Source organism: Pieris napi, chromosome 6 (assembly GCF_905475465.1).
Source record: "Pieris napi chromosome 6, ilPieNapi1.2, whole genome shotgun sequence".
NCBI lineage: Eukaryota > Metazoa > Arthropoda > Insecta > Lepidoptera > Pieridae > Pieris > Pieris napi.
Window position 1 is genome coordinate 3,609,821 of NC_062239.1, and position 21,584 is coordinate 3,631,404.

The 21,584-nt window shown below is 32.4% G+C and overlaps 1 protein-coding gene across 1 annotated transcript in view; it reads right to left on the bottom strand.

Moving 5' to 3' along the window:
* The window catches only part of LOC125050618 (lachesin-like), a 69,110-nt gene that overhangs the window by 40,689 nt on the left and 6,837 nt on the right, over window positions 1-21,584 (bottom strand). The window contains exon 2 of the mRNA XM_047650573.1: window positions 7,663-7,940. Within this exon, the coding sequence (XP_047506529.1) occupies window positions 7,663-7,771 (109 nt within the window). The 5' untranslated portion in view covers window positions 7,772-7,940. The remainder of the gene's footprint in view (window positions 1-7,662; window positions 7,941-21,584) is intronic.

The following is a 21,584-nucleotide window of genomic DNA, read 5'->3' on the forward strand; positions in this document are numbered from 1 at the left end:
TGTCACTACAATACATATACAAGGGGAGCTTAGGTGATTTATTGCACCTTATACTGATTGAAACTGATTCTGACTTCAGTTAATTTACTAGCGCTTCCCAAATTATTCGAAGCACGTTTAGTACGTGGGCGTTCTTCAATATTCTATTCTATAAGACATAGAAATATTGTATATGGTTGTGTCATGTTATTGAGGCAATCGAACCATTTAAGTTAGTAATTATTTTTTGGGGAAAGGGATACTCTTCTTAAATAAAATCCCTTTTAATAAATTTAAGAAATGTATTAAAGAAAAGCTGTGTAAACTACTTACGGCTTACTATAAAGTCAATGATTATCTAGTTGATAAAAGGGCCTGGGACTAGTGATAGACAGGCTACTTCTAATTTATTTGCGATATTTGTTTTAAATAAGTGTTGTTTGATGATTTGCTGTTTTAAAAGAGTACCGAGAGTTTTTTACGCCGGCTTTTTCTCTCGGCCTACACCCTCTGTCTTCTTTGCCGATGAGTAGGGATGCCTACAAATTCAAATTTAATGACGTGGAATAAGTGATACATGTATCTTATGTTCCATAATAAACATATTTTATTTTACCACTTAGGTTGTGAAAACCAGACCTAAATGCCATTAATTGGCAATACTAAAGAAAATTCTCGAATATTAGATCAAAAACATCCCTTTTGTAGACTAGATTACAGATGTTACCAAATAAGAACAAATGTTTGCCGAGTAACGCATTGTCTATTTTTTTTAAATCGTCAGCAAAAACAAAAAGGTCACAAGAACTAATCCAGCCCAGAACAAAAAGCTTGGCAAACGCTGTTTTATTTCTCCCCTGGAATTGTTATTTTTGTAACGTTATCCACTAGAGACTCCTACACTTCGGACTATATTCGAGGGTTCAGTTACTAACAACGCTGACAATGTTAACCAGTTTTTTCATGACCCTTATTTACAAATGTTACAGTATTCAATGTATAAAGTGTTAGAGCCATAGAGTAAGTAGTAGAACAATTAAGTTTACAATAAAATAAAAATTAATCAGTGGCGGTGACCTCTTTAGGTCTGGGCCACAGATGTCTGAATCTGTTTCATGATCATTTTTCAATCTAATAGGCAAGTAGATGATCAGCCTCCTGTGCTTGATATAAGCCGTCGACTTTTTGGGTCTAATACATATCGGTTTCCTCACGATGTTTTCCCTCACGTTCGAGCTAATGTTAAATTGCATAGAAAGTCCATTGGGGCACAGCTGGGGACCGAACCTACGACCTCAGGGATGAGAGTCGCACGTTGAAGCCATCACTGCTCAAGTAGACAATATATTTGTATACTTAATTAGAATTTTCAAATGCTTTAAAACAGCCTCGATAGCTTATTTTCCAAAGTTTCACAGGGTTCAGTTTCAGATCTACAACCCACTGGTGTGACTAAGTCACGATTTCACTTTCACCGTAACAGCTGCACGAGGGAAGCTACCGACTGAAGAAAGTGGCGGAAAATCACCTTACAGTGGCACGACCTTGAATTAATGAAAAATATCTCTGAGTAGAAGACAGCCTTCCGCTTTTTTGTTATAATAATAATGACAATAATAAAATAAGAGTAACATAAAAATAATGATTTAGAAACCACATCAAAGAACCTTTTCCTGTCATAAATAATTATACTATATGATATTTAATCCTAGCGCATCACCTCATTAGCATTCTTGAAATCGTAATCTTAAATATCGCGAGAGTTAATCTAAAAAAGCGCATTGTAACCGAAGTTGAGTAAAATGGACAGTCATTTATAATTAAAGGAGTAGGGTAGAGAAAGCCTCTTAAAAAGTAATTTCCTCGCTGCCAACTTAATCCTCAAAGGGAGAGAGGGTGAAAAAATGGTTCAGAAACAGCTATTTAGGACTACAATACAGGGTGAAAACACAATAGTTTGTCCCTTCAATAGGTACAAGCTTTTAGCGATATTCCATTTTTAAAACTTCAGTTTGCCATTTAATCTACGTATCAACCTTTCTTAATATGGGCACAAAGAAAATGCCACATGAATATTATATGAAGATTCAATGAAGAAAATCCTTTTATAAAAGCATTTGTGAGTGCTTTTTGCCATCAGCATTCTAGATTTCTTTTTGATTCACTTCATTTTATACACTATTTATTTTAATACGAATATAATGAGATGTTTCACATTGATAAATGGTATTTTACTTTTTAAATTTTAACTCAAATTTATATCGTCAATTCAATCAGGGGAGACGTAAGTCAATGTAATCGCCAAATAATAAAATTTTAAAATAAAATCGTAATCGCGGTCGATTAAGTCGTATGCTATTATATCCATTGTCTATGGCTTAGCGGCAAATGCAAAATATATGTCCATTGCTTTGTTTACCAGCAAAACAACTATTTACGATTTATACGTACCGTCTGCTAATCTTAGTAATGCATTTTCGTGCTTGCAACGGCATTTCAATCTTAATAATAAATCCCAACTTCGAAACTAAACGATATTCGACGCACATTACACGTAAAATCAATATAGTTAATGCATAGGTAATGAGAGACATCGATCAACATTTGCTCGGAAAGTTCATTTTCATCACAACCATTCCCAGGGGTCGGCCCCCAGCGCCCAAGAGAGCTGTAAAATGTGCAAACAATTAGACGAAACACTTTTTTGCCCCATGGGGTTGTCCACAATAGCACTTTATGGTAACGACAGCTTCTCTATTCAAACCTATACGCGCGTGCTTTGGACATCTGTTGTGTTCTGATACGCCATAAATCACTCATAATCGATGTTGACATATGATATTATCATTACGTAATTTATAACATGTCAATTGTCATTTGTCAACTAAAGTACGTACGAACTACGGAAAAAAAATGTTTACCTACGAAGGCGCACAGCTGTATAATAAACTACCCACAGATATAAAAAATATTACTTCTATCAATTCATTCAAATCGACGCTAAGTGAATATTGTAGACAAAATTACTTTTGAATTAATATTTCTTTGGTTACTTTTACTTTTAATTTTATTGCATGTACGGCTATCTTTTATTGTGATTATTTTAAGAATGAGTACAATGTTATGTTAATTTAAAGTATTATTCTCATGTAAGTGACATTTTTTGTCTTTTTGAGAAATAAAGTCTTTAAACCGAATTACATTTTTCATTTAGTATACGAAAACAATAAAAGTAAAAAAAAAATGTATGAAATATATTTATGAAAATAAATAAATTTATGAAATGGATTTTAAGATTGTTCCTTAATGCTTCCAATTCGTGGATACCAACTTATAGTGCTGTTAAATTATTATTTCCTAATACTGAATATATATACGAGTATATATATAATTTGAAAGCATCAGCTTGCCGGATAATTTTCTAAGCTAATAATCGTTATCCCTTAAAAAGTATTAATGTTCCCCTGGATTGAACTAGAACCGCCGACCTAAAGGACCGAATCATTTGAAAGTTGCTTATATACTGGGTCGCTATTATAATTATTAAGTATATGCTACAAAAAATATTTATTATATTTAGAAATACGATTAATGTATATGTTCTTTCATTTCCTTGTCCTTATTTATTGAATAAGAATCCAATTTTTATTGATTTCACCAGTGTATGGAAACGCCTTTCGTACCCTGATTTATTTTCTGTAACTGGAATATAAAGGGCTATTGTATTGAACTGAAATTACATTTTTCTTCGCGATATAAGTAGCAATCGGTAAACTGTAGGATCCGCTGCGTGAATTCAATCTCATGCATTTAAATTTAGAATTAGCGAGACGCCCTCTCACAGACTTTAAAGGTAAACAAATCACTACGATTTTATTAAATTCCCAAGACGCGACTGAATTTAATTTACTCACAAAGAAAGCTTTTAAATAATATCAAAAAGTAATTGATGTTAGTGAAAGATATTGTGTAAAATGTTTCACTTAATTTATTGAGAAGTCGTAGATTTTTACTTTGCGACAAAAGGTTTTGTACAAAGGGAGTGAATTGGAATAAAAATGAGATGATCTATAACTATATTAATTTTCTCTTCAGACAGAAAGTTAATATACTAAGATATTTAATATTTGTGTTTGAATTATTCGTTTAGAAAATACTATTGTTACAGATTTAATTTTGGATACGTGTAAATGTATAGGTAGTATAATTAATATTATTTCATTAGCAATTAGTACGGACAATATTATACAGAAAGCAGGAGATGTACTGAATAAAAGACATTCAAAAGAAGTGAAAGAATATGTCTCTTACAATTCTTCTTTTAGGTAAATTAAAAATTCAAACAAGGAACCAACATATCGTCGCTCCTTTAAATTAAATTATTAATGGATTATAAACGATGTTAAATTAAATCTGTGTAATTTATTACGTATGTAGTATAGGTTGCGTATGTACATATATTTAAAATGTTATTTATTCTATCCTTCATCGTGTCCACCGTGATTGGGGTGCAAACATATTGAGTCAATGTTTACTTTAGCTAATAACATAGGGGCGATTTAGGATAGATATAAAAAGTTTAACAATTTTTTATGTGCAGTAATAATCGCAGTGCTATTGTACTTGGTCACTCAAATATTCTTGCAAATACTAATTAAGAACTAAAAAGAAGATCTATATATTGATAATAAAATCACGTATGAAATGACTACGGAATATTTTTTTTAGCTTTTGGTTATATAAAACAGCCGTTGAAAGATGTATTTAACATATTTTAAAACTTTCGGCTGATTCACGTTCTAAAATATATTAGCGCGATATATGACTGGACTTATTTTTAATAATTGTAAAATTAACATATATAGCATATATAACGTATATAACATACCATTGAATTAAGGCTCTTAAGTAGAAGCCCATTAAAACATAAATCTAGTTATAAGAGTCGTCAAAAAAAAATTTCGTTTATAAATTTGACATGTTTGATAGAACTCAAATGATCCTAGAGACTTAAGATTGATAGATATGATCTTCATTCCCCGTAAAAAAAAAAACATTATTTTATACATTTAATTCTCTTGACAAGACCAATCAATCAAAACAATATGTTATATACTTTGTAGTGCAATTTGAAGTCGGTTCTATTTTAAAGGAAGTTATAAGTTGTTTTATCATGTATATGTAAACCTTAAATAAATAAAATAGTTCTTCCACATAGGATCTAGAGTATTTACGTTAAGGATTCCAACTTTCGGAAACCCTTTGATTTTATATTTCCGTTCCTCCGTAAACTTCAAAGTTTGTGTACGTTATGTAGCTTTTATCCATGGCACACCCACTCAAAGGAAACGCCATAACAATAAAACTGAAAGGAGTTTTGGCGCGGAACAATAATATACAAAATAAATGGGCCTAACCGCCTTATGTATAAAATCAGTATAATTGCACTCATTTAACGAAAGTACCTACTCTTTCATCTCTTTCCGACAAATCGTGTTTACACTGAGTTGAAAAAAATACTTTAGTTCAAACGGTCCGACTAGGTTTTCTTAATAAATTAGGGGTTGACAAGGGCCAACCTGTGATGTAATAGATAAGGTAAATAATAAAAACCGGCTCAAGGATTCCTGAAGGGACTGAAGTTGGCTAAAGATTTTCACACTAAAACGTAATAATTATTATTTTTATGTAACATTCATTAATTTCAAATAACACTATTTACAATGGAGATTAATATAGATACTTAACATTACCAAGACTTTTTCGATGGTTAAAAATTAAGGGCTACCAATGCAAATTTACTTTATGCTTCAGTGGGGTGCAGTAACCCTGTACGATTTCCAATAATCGACTGGTGTTATCACAGTCTTTCAAAGTGATTTTGTTCTGTTAGTATCAAGTTTCTAGTCGCAATCTTAGACATAGTGAGACACGTTACCAATCTAATTTAAATTTATGTGATAAGATAATAAATAAAAGCGTTATTCTTAAGTACACGATACATAAGCTAATAGAACCAATAATTACTTGTAATTGATATCGTTTGTTTTTAGAAAGCTAACACTTGACTAATTTCTATAAAATACACGGTAAAAATACAGATAGTATAAATAAGCAAATATAGGTCTACTCAATCAAAATAGCAGTCAGCTACTTCGTGGATAAATCTTAAGTTTATACTTGACCCAGTATCGCATTCATACCAATTATATTTCTTCATTTACAGACTGATGAGAAGACAAGTTGTTCTATTTTTAAAAATATTCATCAAGAATTTCGCTCTTATTCCCAACATTACAATGGTAGTTAGTTTTATTGCAAGTTCTATCCGACAGGGGCCGCTAGTAATCAGCATACCTGCCACAGAGTCTGGCCATAAATAATCTATACGGAGACAAGTGGTTGTTCAGCGTTGGAAAAATGTATCAGTGACATGAAAGGATGAGGTCTCGGTTCGTTACGTTTTGTCACCCTCCAGGGAGCGGTATTCCATGAATCTCTTCTACCCGCGTCACAATTCTGATTTGTAACCACTAGTCAACAATGTTTATGGCCCTATATCTCGACAAGACACTTATTGATTTTTTCACGCCTGAAAGCCGGTTTTATTGTTGGCTTTTCTATTTTTCGGCTAATTTGGCTATCGTTTTGTGTTTAAATGATTTATTTGAAAAATTGCCTAAATATTTTGTGTTTGATATTGTTATATTGAAACATTACGAACAGGGTTTTTTATATATCGCTCACTAATATTACGCCAGTTGCCATTCTTTTGATTTAATTATGTTCAATATTTATTATGTTAATGCAACGAAGTGTTAATAAATAAAATTATATATATACGTTCAAAATAAACAACAACAATTACAATAAAAATTTCATACTATAAAAAGTGAGTAAATGAACATGACTCGATGTGAATTATTAAATTTAATGACAAAGTACATAGTCCGTTTACTGACGTAATTCTACGACCTGTAAACACCACAGAGCACAGTTAAATACATTTTTAACAGGCATTAAACAATATGTTTACTCATCACATTGCATACATCGAAACCTCCATAGATGCATATGCATGAAAACCCGACTGAATATCGAAGACATAAAACAGTACCGCAGCGCAATAAAAGAAACTAATTTACATAATGCTCAGGATGACAGAATATACAACTTGTAGACAAGATTGAGGCTGCGGGCTCTATTTGTCTACATTTTGCAAATTACAATCTCAAAGATGTGTTTGATATATATTATATTTGTATTCTTGTAGCATATTCTTGTATTTCAATAGCATATAACTTTAACGATTTATTAAAATAAATCTTATGACACTGTTATAAAAACGAAAAAGATTCGACGTCGATTGATTCTGTACTTGACGCTTGAATAGACACCATTTTATTTTACACATGCAAAAGCATGAGGTACTCATGCGGCAAGTACTTTATAAGGCTACATGACACTAATAAGTCCATCTTAAATAAAGTACGCTTTTTTTCCACAGGTTGTAACTTAAACTTTCTCACGCTTACGATTACGCTTTTTTTCTTAATTGTTATATGTTTCTTGCGGGTTACTTAGTGTTTTTTATAGAACAAACGGGCAAAAGGATCACATGGCAAGTGATATTGCCGTCCATAGATACTAAATGTTAAAAAATATATATAGTCTTACACTAACCTTTAGTGCTTTCGACGACACAATCGATCCGCCACAGAAGAAGTGCAACGTAGAAATTACGCAGCATTTTGTCGAGAGAATGAAACTTTGTCTTACGAAAGCGTCTCATCTCTTAAATGTACGCCACCTCTGCCTTATCATTGAAATGTATTTGCCAATAAATTTACTACCGTTAACACTATGCAAATCGTTTTTTGTAACATTTGGTTTATCTTTCAGGAACTAACATTATTTATGTAAATTTTATGTTAGAACATTTAACATCCACCCTGTAACACCTGAAACAAAAAGAAACTTTATTAATATGGGTTTGGTATAAAAATTATCTTAATATTGTGAGTACAATTTAGTGTTTGATATGGAAGAGCTGAGAACTCTGACGCAGGTATTTTTTACTTATAAGGGTCCTCAAATATTAAAATTATTATGCATTTACTTATAACGAATAAATACATTATCTTTATTAAAACTTATAATTTTAAATATTGCACTTGAAGAGCTTTAGTAGACGCTAAGATTTTACCAAAATCCTTAGATCTTATTCTACAAACTATGAGAATGCGGATTTAACACATGCGAGAAATGCGTGGTTAGCATCCGACCCAGGCTTGAGTTTACCTTCGTCAACTTTCAAAAGAACTGCGATGATCCTCTTTGTAAATGTAAATTCCAAACTTATTAGGTCACACCTCAGTTACAGACCACGTGAGGTTGGAGGGAGTGGGTTCAAGGGTAGCCGGTCTTTTATTAATATTACAGGTCCACTATACTAGATTAAACCGTATACACAACTTTTTATCTTATTTATAAATTGTATGCATACTATAACGAACGCGATACGTCTGGACAATAATAAAATGTTTATTCAAAATTGTTAAATTGTTACGTCGTTGTAATACATTCACCATGTTTCCTTTAAACCGAGATCTTAGATATCTAAAGAAAATATTGTATATGTTGAAATGCATACTTAAGAGATAATTCATTTTGATATTCTGTTGATATATCTAAATTGAAACTGGCTAATAAAGGAAAATATGAAATACTTTGGATAATACATGTTTAATTATTCATTATATTTGAATACATCAAATATATTTTCATACAAAGTCATGGACTCAACAGTTAAATATAAAACCCGATATCCAAACATGCCCTTTCCTGACATGTGTTCACTTTTATTTGTAAACACAGCAGCTGTTTAACATGTCTTTAGAATATTACTATGTCTATAAAAGTATACATTCTTTTATTGTGATTCATTAAGAGTAGATTAAATATAATATAATTATAATAATATAATTTTTAGACGATATTATCAATGCTTATTTACTAATGATTTTATACTTCATACACATTCATACAGCTCTGGCTTCGCATGGCTGGATATATTTTTTTTTAATATTCAGCCCTACCGTACAAATTTTTATACAGGTATAGTAGCATTCCAATAGTGTATTTTTTTTATTGATCTAGTTATGTTATTACATGTATCTCTTTAAATAATACTATTGTTTTATGATATTCAAACAGAATATTCACATGGCTTTGGGCTACTGTTCTGTTTGTAAATTATTCCAAATTTAAGGAACAAAGGCATTCTCGTTATTTACATTGTAATATAAATAATGTGTTTTAGTCTCAGATTTTTGCAACATATATTTAATGTATATAAACAAGTATAGCCTTATGTGGCAAATGTCATAAATTGGATTAAATACATAGTTTCCTTCACCGTTCAAACAACAACCGGGGTTTTGAATGCACGAACTCAGGGTTAAGAATCGCACATTTACTCACGAAACTTGATAGTGATTACATTATATTTAAATTCTAATCCTATTTTGTAACAATGCTCAAAGACACGAAAGCGTATTCAGATTTGAGCCCTCGTTGTAACCGTAAAAACATTTTCTTAGCGTTACAAAATTTCCACCTTCCGACGTCGCTCCTACAAAATTCCATTACTGGAATAGCCAAGTGAAGCTAAGCTCTTTTATTTTATACCCTATTTATTTTTACATGTTCAAATAGGTACGTTTAGTTCGTTTTAAACTTAATTAGTGTAATAAAGTTGTTAGCGGTCCCTAATAGTTCGGGTGAATGAAATTGTTCGCGGAATTATGTATACCGTCTAGACATTGTAAACGGTGGTTAGGTTAAATGCAGTTTTTTATTGTTGGATTATTTTGTACATCTATACTGAGAAATAGAAATGACTTGTATATGACCTCAAAAAATACTGGAACGATTTCAAAAAAGTCCAGCCGGGACAGGCCACTAAATAGATCGCATGTACTTATCTAAATAAAAATTTCTTTATATTCGACGTAAAATTGTACTACATACTTGAAAACTTCAACATCGTGTTGAAAAAGTTTGCAATGTCCCTATAAATATTTGTAGTACATTTTTTTAACCCTTTTTTGTATTTGAAATATAATTGACCAACCCATTTTTACGTTTAATTTAAAATCACCTTCAATCCTTATTACGCAAATATGAAACAACTGTAACCAAACTAAATCCAACTTCAGTAATAATCAGAAAATGACCCTTACAAACTTTCCCCACAACCATTAAAGTTATCCTTATAAAATATTCGTAAACAACCGTGATGTTTACCCCGTGAAAATATCCTTTTATTTACAAGGATAATCTTTCCGTGAAATATATGGCCGTACCTGCCCATAATCTATAGCGCTTTTGTGTTACTTTCTGTACACCTGTAGTTTACGAAGATAACAAATTTTACGTCGTAACATTAAATAAATATCAACTAAGGCGGCAATTTCGTATTTTATTAATCTAATCGCTTGGATTATAAGCCATTTTATCGCTCACGATGAATTGCTAAGTTAGGAGCTATTAAACTTTGTAGTAATCGAGTTAAATTGAATTTAATCCAAAGTGCGATCTTACTGATAGCCCGATTTTATAGTGCTTTATGTACTGAATTGAGTCATAATAATTTAAATGGTGTTCTGTTTTTGATATAAATTTATGCACATATACTGCTCCGAATTTCTAATTCAAGGCGGTGAGTTCAAATTAGAAGTTAAGAACCTAACTTTGGGACGACCTTGGTAATTTTTGACATGATATCGGACCTTAAGAATCATTTAGATTTAAAATTTAAATTTACAAATCTGATCGGGGTTTGATTCCGATAGTAGAACGTAGAGACGTCACAGTGGCTCTACCGCTTAGCCACAAGGCCCTTAGAGCTATGGACAATGCAAACCATTTCCATCTAATTACTTTTCTAATAACGTCACGCCCTACATAGATAAACCATATAAAATTGGGGCTAAATATGGGAGGGACAAAAAGTACATTTTTTAAACTAGAATATATTTGTATAATCCAAGTATGCACCCGTGCTATTTAAGCCCTTTTGCCATCTTAAAGGTTCATTGATTCCTTTACTAAAAAACCATTCGGACGGGAATCAATCAAATCTTTAAAGGAGGTTTTAACTGGCGCATCAGAGTTGAATTTTTTACCTTGGATTCTTCTAGCAAAATTTTTGTTAAAATTTGAATTTTGTCTGATATTTTTGTGTGATATGGACCTGGCCAAATGCAAATAAAAATAAAAAGCGTCACAATATACGTAGAATAAAAGCACGTTTGTAGAGAAAATGTCACAACTGCAACAGCCGATAGCATCGCTCTCGGGGGAAAATGACAGCTCTCTTCAGTTGAAACATTTTTATAGTATAATCAATTTATAAATAGCATTTTCACTCTACCGAAGTGGCGAAAAAATAACTGAATACGCATTTGAGAAACGGAAATTCCACGGTTATTTATTATTTATAAATGGCACTTCTGCACGCTCCAATGAAATATTGTTGCACAATTTATTTGTTCTCATAATTCTTTCAATGTTACTAGAGTTTTAAAAAGCATATTATTAAAAAATCCTTAAATTAATAGAATGTACTTTAGAATAAACCCTATTATCTTTCGACGTCGACGTCTTTCGTAACAAACTTATTTCGTACCTTTGAAATGTTAACTCCCAATTCTACAAAGCTGAGCCGAGGGTAGATACAATTTTTATTTGAGTGTTTAAAAGCCGAAAACAACCTCAATTCATACAATTAAATCGTTGTATCAAAGTATTTAAATGTGCCTTGTTTGACTGCACAAATAAAGAATTTTACGGAGATTGTAATTCCGTTAAATTATATTTACAATTCACTTATATCGAGTAGGGACAATAAAAAATCGTTGGAGGCCGGTTTCGAACATTTACTGTAACGGCAGTGGGACATAAGAGAATTTTATAAAATAAATGTATTATGTACTTTGTTGTTGACAAAATTTTTCAAAAAATACAGTTTGATCCTTTTACCTTGTAATACTCGGAGTGTACGTCATCGATTTAAAACGATTTGTATATGAAGGAGTAAGGACCCGAAGAAGCTACGCAAACTGCTACCGTGGGGGTTGTACCTCGTACGGTTCACTGTGGTCCATCATTATTTCCGCGGAGCGGTTAAACACTTAAAATTTTTATTTTTATTATGTATGGTAGAATATTTTGAATATAAAGAAACTGCACGAACAGTGAATTACTAAACTTTTTTGATTAAATATAATTCATAGACTAGTACGACAAATGACGCTTTACGAATTACGCACCATAGTAGTTCATGATAACGAGTATAGAGGGCGCGGATAGGACGTTACTTGTAATTGGGTATAAAGACTGATGCTTGACGTATCCATATATGGACTCCGGATGTTGGAAACGGAACCATAATAAACCTTAATTTGTGTGCTTTCATTATTTTTATCAGATTAGTATCTCTACTGTATGAGTACATTCTTTATTTATTATATGTGTTGAAGCAATAGCGCTGGTGTCAGCTGTAATTGTCATTGAATTCATAAATTAACAACGTCAATCACTTTACAATCTTTAATAATTGTAGTTTATTCACAGTCAATAGTGATTCTATAGTAATTATTATTAAAAGTATTTTATTATGTCGGAACAATGGCGTTAGTGACAGCTGCTATTGTCATTATAATTTAATAACATCAAAGTTAAATTGATTAAACCGTTAATACAGTTATTTGACAATATGGCTTCTATAAATGAACGACTATTCAATGGTCGATACAAAGTTATGCTAAATAACTTTTAAACTACTTTTACTTTAAACGTAATGAACTTTAAGTTAATAAATATTAATCTAATAATTTGACACTCGTTCCTACGGGCTACGACTGCCGTTTGACTCTTCTCTATCACAAATTAAGGTTTCTTTAAATACAGGCACTGATTACTGCGGTGCTTCCCAGTGTTGGGAAGTCCTTCGACCTGCTCTTCAGACGACTGACCACCCCGCGACGGCCCAAGCCGGCCGTCCGTCCGCAGGAGACGCCCTTGCGCTAGTCGCGGGAAAGCCCAATTCCAGCCGAGCGACGTTGCACCGGGCCGAGCTGTCAAGGCCTTTCAGATCAACAGCAAGATTTTAAATTAATGCAATGGTCAGTTCGTTAGACCGGTCGAACCGAGCAGAAGTCTAAAAAGTGGACTCTAATGTCAAAATTAAACTGCTGATAAAGAAATAAACAAATTTTTGATGTCAGCAATGTTGATCCTGTTTTTGTTAAAATCCAGGTCATGCTTTCTAGTCATTGTGTAGCTTCTGTCACTACCTTTGACGTTCTTCCTTCCTTTCTCCACGCGTAATACGACGAATAAACGATTTTAAAACAAATGGTGACTTTCACCAGTATAATACGCGAAGTAGAACTAATTTGAGTGTACGACCAACCAGGCTCCAAAAGATAAACCACTCCTTATATGGAAATTGTATTCGTTTTTACAACAAGCTCCCAAGCGAAATTAGAGAATTATCACTAAATAAATTCAAAGCCCTCGTTAAACGAAAATTAATCAACAAAGCTTTTTATAAATTTGAGGACTACTTAAATGATCCTAATCCTTGGGATTGAATTGCTCCAGTTCAAACAATTTGTATGACAATACTTGGCGATTAAAAAGAGTGGCGGAAAGTTTCTTGCCAGTTCTTCTTACCCGCTCTACGCCCTTGACTTGCGAACTGGTAGTAAATGTAAATTTACGATTAATTTAACTTGACGATTCAAAAGTGTACTTGGTTACCTACTTGAATAAAGATATTTTGAGTTTGAGTTTGAGTTTGAGTTACCGATATGAAATAAACTTATATAGACTTATATAGTTTTTCTATTAATCTTTAGATGTACAATGTACTTATATCTATGTAATGGTAGTCTAATATGTATATTATACATTACATATATATATAGGCTGTTGGTGAATTTATAAAAATCTCTATATGCTACGATTTAAATCAGAAACGACAATAGTGGCTTCAGCGTGCGATTCTCATTCCTGAGGTCATAGGTTCCCCGGCTGTGTACCAATGGACTTTATATCGCATAGGTATAACACTCACTCGTAACGGAGGAAAACAACGTGGGTATACCGGCATATGTCAAATAAAAAAAGACGACATGTGTCAGAGAGAAGGCTGATCCCCTACTTGTCTATGAAATAAAAATGATTGGCCTCAGATTGCATCCGATTCCCATACAGCGTTGTAGCGCCACTGTATCTGTTACAATATTTTGGTAACATTTATAAGGTTTTATTTTTTTTACCTTTTCGTGGCGTTGCATTTTTTGTAGTAAAATTTTAAAATGTATCAAAGAAAATTTCTTCATAAGTATCACTCACCTTGACAGTACGGAAAATAAATAAAAATCACACTTTTTCTCATTTGAATCTGGAATTATCTTCTTAAAAATTTAAATTTTTAATGATACCAAAACCATCCAGATACAAATAGTATAGCCAATGAGAGCCAAGTTCATACATACTATAATGCGAAAAGACTTTTTCCCCAACCTATTTATTATATAAACAGACAGTTTCTAGTAATAAATCTATGGAAAAACAGCTTCCCATGGGACTAATACAATGTTATATTTATAGACATAATTAACTCTTTAATGTCTTGAGACACATGTTTGACTAAGAGTAGGGAAAGTGGATGAATTCCTAATTAGACACGCTCACCTATAAAGTGATTTATGTGCCAAGTAATTTGTTAAAAATACTCCTAAAGTGTCGAGATGTATTACGTCATTGACCTTTGATTATAGGTATAATTTGTTTTATTTATTTAGTAAGAAACGATCACTATAGTAGACAGAAAAAATCAGAATATTGGATGAAACGGTTACATAGAAACAAAAATAATGATATACTCGTACATGACAGCAGAACGGTAAGATAAGTGAACAATATAATTATATTTACATGACACATAAGAAGACGAAAAAAATAGTCTTTATTTCTTTTTTATTAAATATTATTTGTCCTTTGTAATTGTTTTATTTATTTATTTATTAAGGAACACCAACCGATTACATGTATATATTCTCTAATTAACAATATTGGGTTTTATTCTAGCATGCAATCTAATAATAGGTGTACACAACATTGACTCTAATAAATGATAGCGGACAGAGTTTACTTAAGTATTTGTATCTTTAAACATAAATAAATTGAAACGTGGAAAAAATTACATGACTTATGGCTGAGATGACTAAATTTTCTTCTTAAAACTAGGAAGTGAATCATATTACACGTCAAGACTATGTCTACAATTACATTGGTTAAAATTCCTAAGCATTCTACTAAGGGGCGCATGTTTACCTAGATTGGTTAAGGACTGTGGAACGACAAAAGTATCAGCCTGTCTTCTTCTTGCGTTGATTCTAGGCACTACGAAGTAAATCTTTTTTAAAATATCTGGACAAATAATCGTGCCGTGCATCAATTTGTACAAAAACACCAGGTCCACAATCATACGACGAGAGTTTGCAAATTGAACTTCTGTAATTAATCAACATAATCACTTCTGTAGCAAAATTTAGGGGTTTTGTACGCCAGGAACCGTGTGAATGCTCTTTGTGGACGTTCTAGTGCATACTTGTGTGTTTTGGTTTTAGTCTCTCTTTATTTTATCCGAATTCTTTGTAAAGGGTTTTCTTAATATTGAATATATTCATTAATAATATGATATATGATTGATGTAATCATAATAGACAAAACAAACTCATTATAAAACCGGGCTATCCCATGGCCTACGAGAATTAAACGGCGCTACACCGTATTACAATTACACATATATGTGCTTCATTTTAAAATGTTGCCCACACAAAGACTTTATAAATTGCAGTAAATACATTTTGAGTTCCATTACCCTGTGTAAATTTTTCACTAAAAATGTTTCATACATTATACTCCGAGCGGGTTTTATTAAACGGACAAAAGAATTGCCTACAATTAAATAAGAATAATATGGTGTAATTAAAGTTTATTCAGGTTTTGTTTACCTTTTGTTTCAGTTAAGATTTGAAAAAGGAGTCTACTTTTTACTTAGATGTATAAATATGTATTTTGTACATGTTCCTGTTTATAGTTGAAGCAAAGACAAGTTTATTTTGTCTTGCTATATGTGTGCTTTTATTCATAAGTTCAAATAGATGGTTGGTCTTTATTGATGATGTTCGTTAGATTTTCGTAAACAAACCTAGATTTTATAAGTGAAAAAACTTATTGCCTCTCCTGTACTTTTAATAGAACTGGTAGTCTATAAAACTAAAATTTAAGCGTATGTCATGTCCAGAGATTCCACAACTTCATATATTTATTGTATATACATATGTGGGATTTATATTTTATAACACTATGAAATTGTTGCATAAGGATCAGTCAAACATCTAATGGGTATTTTATGACTGTACGTACATTATTTTACTATCATCAAATATAAGCTAAAATAATAAGTTTTTAAAGAATTTAAATTCAAAACGTATAAACGGCGCCAAAACTCGGCGCACAACATGACCGCGCGGCGCTCATGCCAAAAGCGCGGGCTGTCACAGATAAGTAACAATAATTGGAATGTGACATAGGCGGGCTGGGTTTCGCCAAGTAAAAATGTTTAAAAAATAGGTACTGAGTATATGTAAATACGTTTCAAAAGAATATAATTTTCTATTTGTAATTCAAATTTTGGACACGGCCATAGATAATAAATTTAAATGAGATATTTTTCACCTTTAAAAGGTAAAGAATATACAACAAACGTTTCATTCTTTTGGATTCGATTAAACATTGTTTTATTAAATTTTATTCCCATGTTGCATTTAATAAGTGGCGTCCTTACGTTATTATTGTCCTACATACTAAGTCCTTTAATTAAAAATTCTTATTACCGTATGTTCTAGTTTTAATTATTATGTGCAGGCAACATTATTCTGCTTATTTAACGCATCTGAAAGGGAAAATTCTTCATTTTAATAAATTAATAATATTAGTTAAGACAGTAAAGACAAGTTTGCAGCGCGGTAGTATCGTAAAAATAAGCTTTTAAGCGTAGGTGAGGTCGCCATTACTGCCTTTTGTCTTATGAAAAGATACTTAAAGAATTCGTTCTATTTTCAAACTCGCTGACCTTTTCCGCTTTCTCATTATCTCACTGACAAACGTTTGAAATAGCCTAAAAACTTTAATGGAATGTTTATACCACAAAAATATCGAGCTTAAATCCTCGTAGCTTTGATGGTGAATTAATGAAGTAAAAATAAACGCGGAAATTGTCTTTTGGTAATAATTTATACTGAGATCTAAATGTTACAAGAACAATGCTTAATGGGTTTGGTGATAGCTTTATAAAAATGTACGACTTAATAAATGTTACGTGAGCACTTGTAAGTTGTAGAATCACATTATTGGCATTGTAATTGATTGCATAGATTCATTTAAAGAAAAACGCTTTTTACCGGATTAAAGTTATGTATTATTATTATAAATTTACAACTATTTGACATAATTTTAAATTTATCCGACGTTTCGCGTGCTTTACAGCGTGCGTGGTCACGGTGACTGAAGACAAAAGATGTTGAATGTCAAAAGGTATCACAGCTGCAGAGAAAGTTGCCTTATCTGTATTTGTTTCCCCGGAGTTGGTATCGACTAAAAGATGGAGGGTTTTGGCAAAAATGGCTCACGGTGTCCTCTATTTTCGCGGATTGTTTTTCTTTTTGAGATTTTAATTTGGATATTATTGGATCCCAGGTGTTTGACAATTTTAGGCCGTCTTCTCTATTGAAATTGGGGTGTTTTTTGATTTCAATGGCTTCGCGTACCAATCTTGGGAAGAATCTTTTCTCTTTCGCAAGTACTTTTGGTTGGTCAAAGCGTATGTAGTGATTATTACTTTAATCCGGTAAAAAGCGTTTTTCTTTAAATGTGTAAAAGTTATGTAAATCAAAGACAATACTATGCATAGATTCATTTAGTAGTCATAGACAATTTCGGTATTTTAAAAGCTAGCTGCATATTCAAGTTACCCTACAATTAAGTATGAGGTGAAGAGATTTTGTTTGATTCAGTGATTAGTTCTTCAGGCAACATCGACTTTCTGTATTAACCAGTATTGTATTATGTATTATAGGGAACAAAACGTCTCCGGGTTATATGTCTTTGATATTAATTTACGTAGGTATGTTTAAATAATTTTTATGACATAAAGGGTTATTTCCTAGTCTCGTATTAGTTTGAATGACATATGACATAGGTCTGAGTATCTGATACTTTTTAGGTTCTATAGTTTGTAATAAATGTATTTCATTAGTAAGTCGCTAAATCAAAGTAATTTTTATCTAACCAAAGTATATTTAAGGTTCTCAAAACAGTGGGTCCGTGTATTTTAATAGGATAAAACCCAATTTGGCTCAACATTCTTTCTTTTGAGCCATGAATAATTCATTCAGATCCTGCGGGAGACGTGTCAATAAATGAGAACAGATTTTATATAAAATTGTAGACATTATGTAACCTCCACTCAGGCCGTGAAATTTAATTTATACTTGTCCTTTGTTTCCTAATCTCCATGATGGCTCCAGAGGCGCTATTACTCTGTATAGGTCTCCTCTTTATCACTAGTTGTGTCTCGCGGTTTTACTCTAACTCGCTCGAAGCGTTATATGCTACGCTTTTCTCGATAAATCAAGGGCAGACATAGAAGGGTGGTATCCTACTAGGGTTGGTGGACTCAGTTTCCGCAATGAGACACTTAATTGGTCCGTTGTGTGTAAAGTCCTGGCTAAATTAGCCAGCCCAGCTCCTTCCAGAAGCACAGAAGTCTCCTGGGTACTTCACAGGCTTCACGGCTTTCTTCTGCACGTTGATTAGCCACAGCCTCGCATTCCAGGACTACGTGGACGACTGATTCATGATAACCTACTATAAAATCAAATTACAAAAATTTGAGGCCTATATCTTAAAAGGGCTATACCGCCACTGGTTCTTTTTGAAGTGAAACTTCTTTAGGCCAATGAGGGTAATTTTTTAAGGATGAAACGCAATAATAATAATATTAGCCTCACGAAGATGTGCAGCGTTTTTGTCGAAGAAAAGGGAGAGAGCAATTGAGACCGGTTGAGGGAGAGTGAGAAAGGGCGAACGTAGCATGTAGCAAAAAGCCACGGAGCGAGAGTAGGGAGCAAGCAAGTGAGAAAGAAAGAGATAGAGAGTGAGATAGAGCGAACGTCGCGTCACTCACAGTGCCATGGAGCGAGAGAAGGGAGAAAGGAACAGTGAGAAAGATTGAGAGAGAGAGAGAGTAAGGGAGATCGAGAAAAATATACGCTGTTGGTTGATGTATTCGTTGAGTAGTTACATATTAGAACTTTAGATGGCAATTCTGTCGCATAACGTCTTGTACAGTAAACGCAGATTTTTTATTTATCATTAGCACGTATACAGTGTGTAAACAGTGTGAATATAGATATATACAAATATGTACATGCAGTGATCATATACTGGTACATGATCATCTATTGGGGCTTTTACTTTATTAATAATTAATTTACAAAGAAGTTTCATTTCTGACATGTGTAATTTGTACGCACGCACTTTTTTTCGATAAATAAACCATCTAAGGAAACTATTATTTAATTAGTTACTACTGAGCTCGTTAAACTAAACTTTTAAGCTTTATTAAAGTAAATGTTTTATATCATAGGACGCTCTTAAGACAGTTTGTATCTAATAAATACGTCAATCAAGAATGTTCTAAGAAATTTCACAGCCGGGATTGGTATTAAGTGATTATTCTACTTACTATGTAAAATAAATAATAAAATTAATTTAATGCTGCTTAACTTACATGCTAAAATATAAAGTAGTAATATCTTGTGGCAAACGCTTATTTTTTATACTTGTCCTCCGACAAAGGCCTCCTCTAAATTGTTCTAATCTTGCCATTCTCTAGCGGCGCGTAGCCACATTGGACCCGCTATCTTTTTGATATGGAACTATTATCTTCTTGTCTGATATATTTAATTATGTTAATCTGCTGCGTGCAATAGCCCGAAATAAGTTCGGAAAGTCCGGAAATCAAAGCCAGGTCTTGTGTGGACCATTACAATACTAGAGTACAAAATATGCCTCATACTATTTAACGTTCATTAATTAATAGTTGACATACCGCGTAACCAATAATATGAAACAAAAGTACAAAATTAACTCCATAATGAAACGATATTGATTATTTACAACAACGAATAATTAATATCAGAGTCTATACGAAATGAGATTTTTAATTAGCTCAATTGGCGAACGATGACGAATTGATAAATCAGACTTTTAAAATGGATTACAAAAGCCTTCAACTACGTCAGGTTGATTGCTGATTGAAAAACTGAAAATCGTATTATACCACTCAGTTTTTGCTATCGTGATAGACGTATAGGATTCAGACAGGAAATTTTATTACAAAGGATATCTCGTTGTAATAATTACAATTAAAAGAAATAAAAAAAGGGTGCGTGTACTTATGTACGCATGTAAGAAGTTATACTTCTTTGGCATTATTAAAAATAGTTTTTGATTGCTAGCAAATAATTAATTACAATTAAATAATCAAAGACTGGAAAAGGAGTCATTATAGTCAATAAAGTTTAGTTTACATTTGAAAAATTAAATAAATAAATATTTATTATTATTCTCTTACATTAAGTGTAACGTAAATTCTATTATTATTCGAATGTTGTTTTTAAATTATGTCCAATGCCGTAGCATCTTCCGTGGGCAACTTCATTCTGTTAATTTTGTGTCACGGTGCGCGCGCATCGTAAAATTTGACTCTCATCAATTTTTTATAACGCGCCTAAAGTAGTATAACTTCAAAAATAATTTTAATGTATAAATAATGACAGTGATTGACGTGAGGTATACGAAACGTCAGGTTTAATAATAAAGGGCGTATCACATAGATTTCTAAGTATTTGGTTGTTGGTTTTTTTATATAAAATCAAGTCACGGTCGCGTTTTACAATATTGACCTTACCAATAATGAAAGTAAAGTAAAAGAATTAAAGTTTATTACGTTATTTTAGTATAGACATTTCTGTCAAATTGTAACGCCCACAAAATCAGACCAGCTTTTCATTTAAAACAGGATAATGAGTTATACTAATTTACTTTTTGTAATAAGAACATTCATATAAATCAGCAATCTGTCTTTTTGATGTTAAGTGCTACTGCCGCCGCCCATAGACACAAAGCCAGAGTGCTCGCGAGTGCGTTGCCGGCCTTTTAAGAATTGGTACTCTCTTTTCTTGAAGGATCCTAAGTTCATAATTCTTACCCTCATGTCAAATTTACTGAAAAACATTGTTTTATTTTTATTTTAGTAATAGTATAAACTATGCAAAAACAATTCATGTATGTCTGAACTACCTTATTCATGGTCCTACAATAGGCCTTCGGCAATCAATTTTAATGAAATAGATCCATATATGTGTCGGCCCCGTTTGGGGGTTACGGGACTTCAA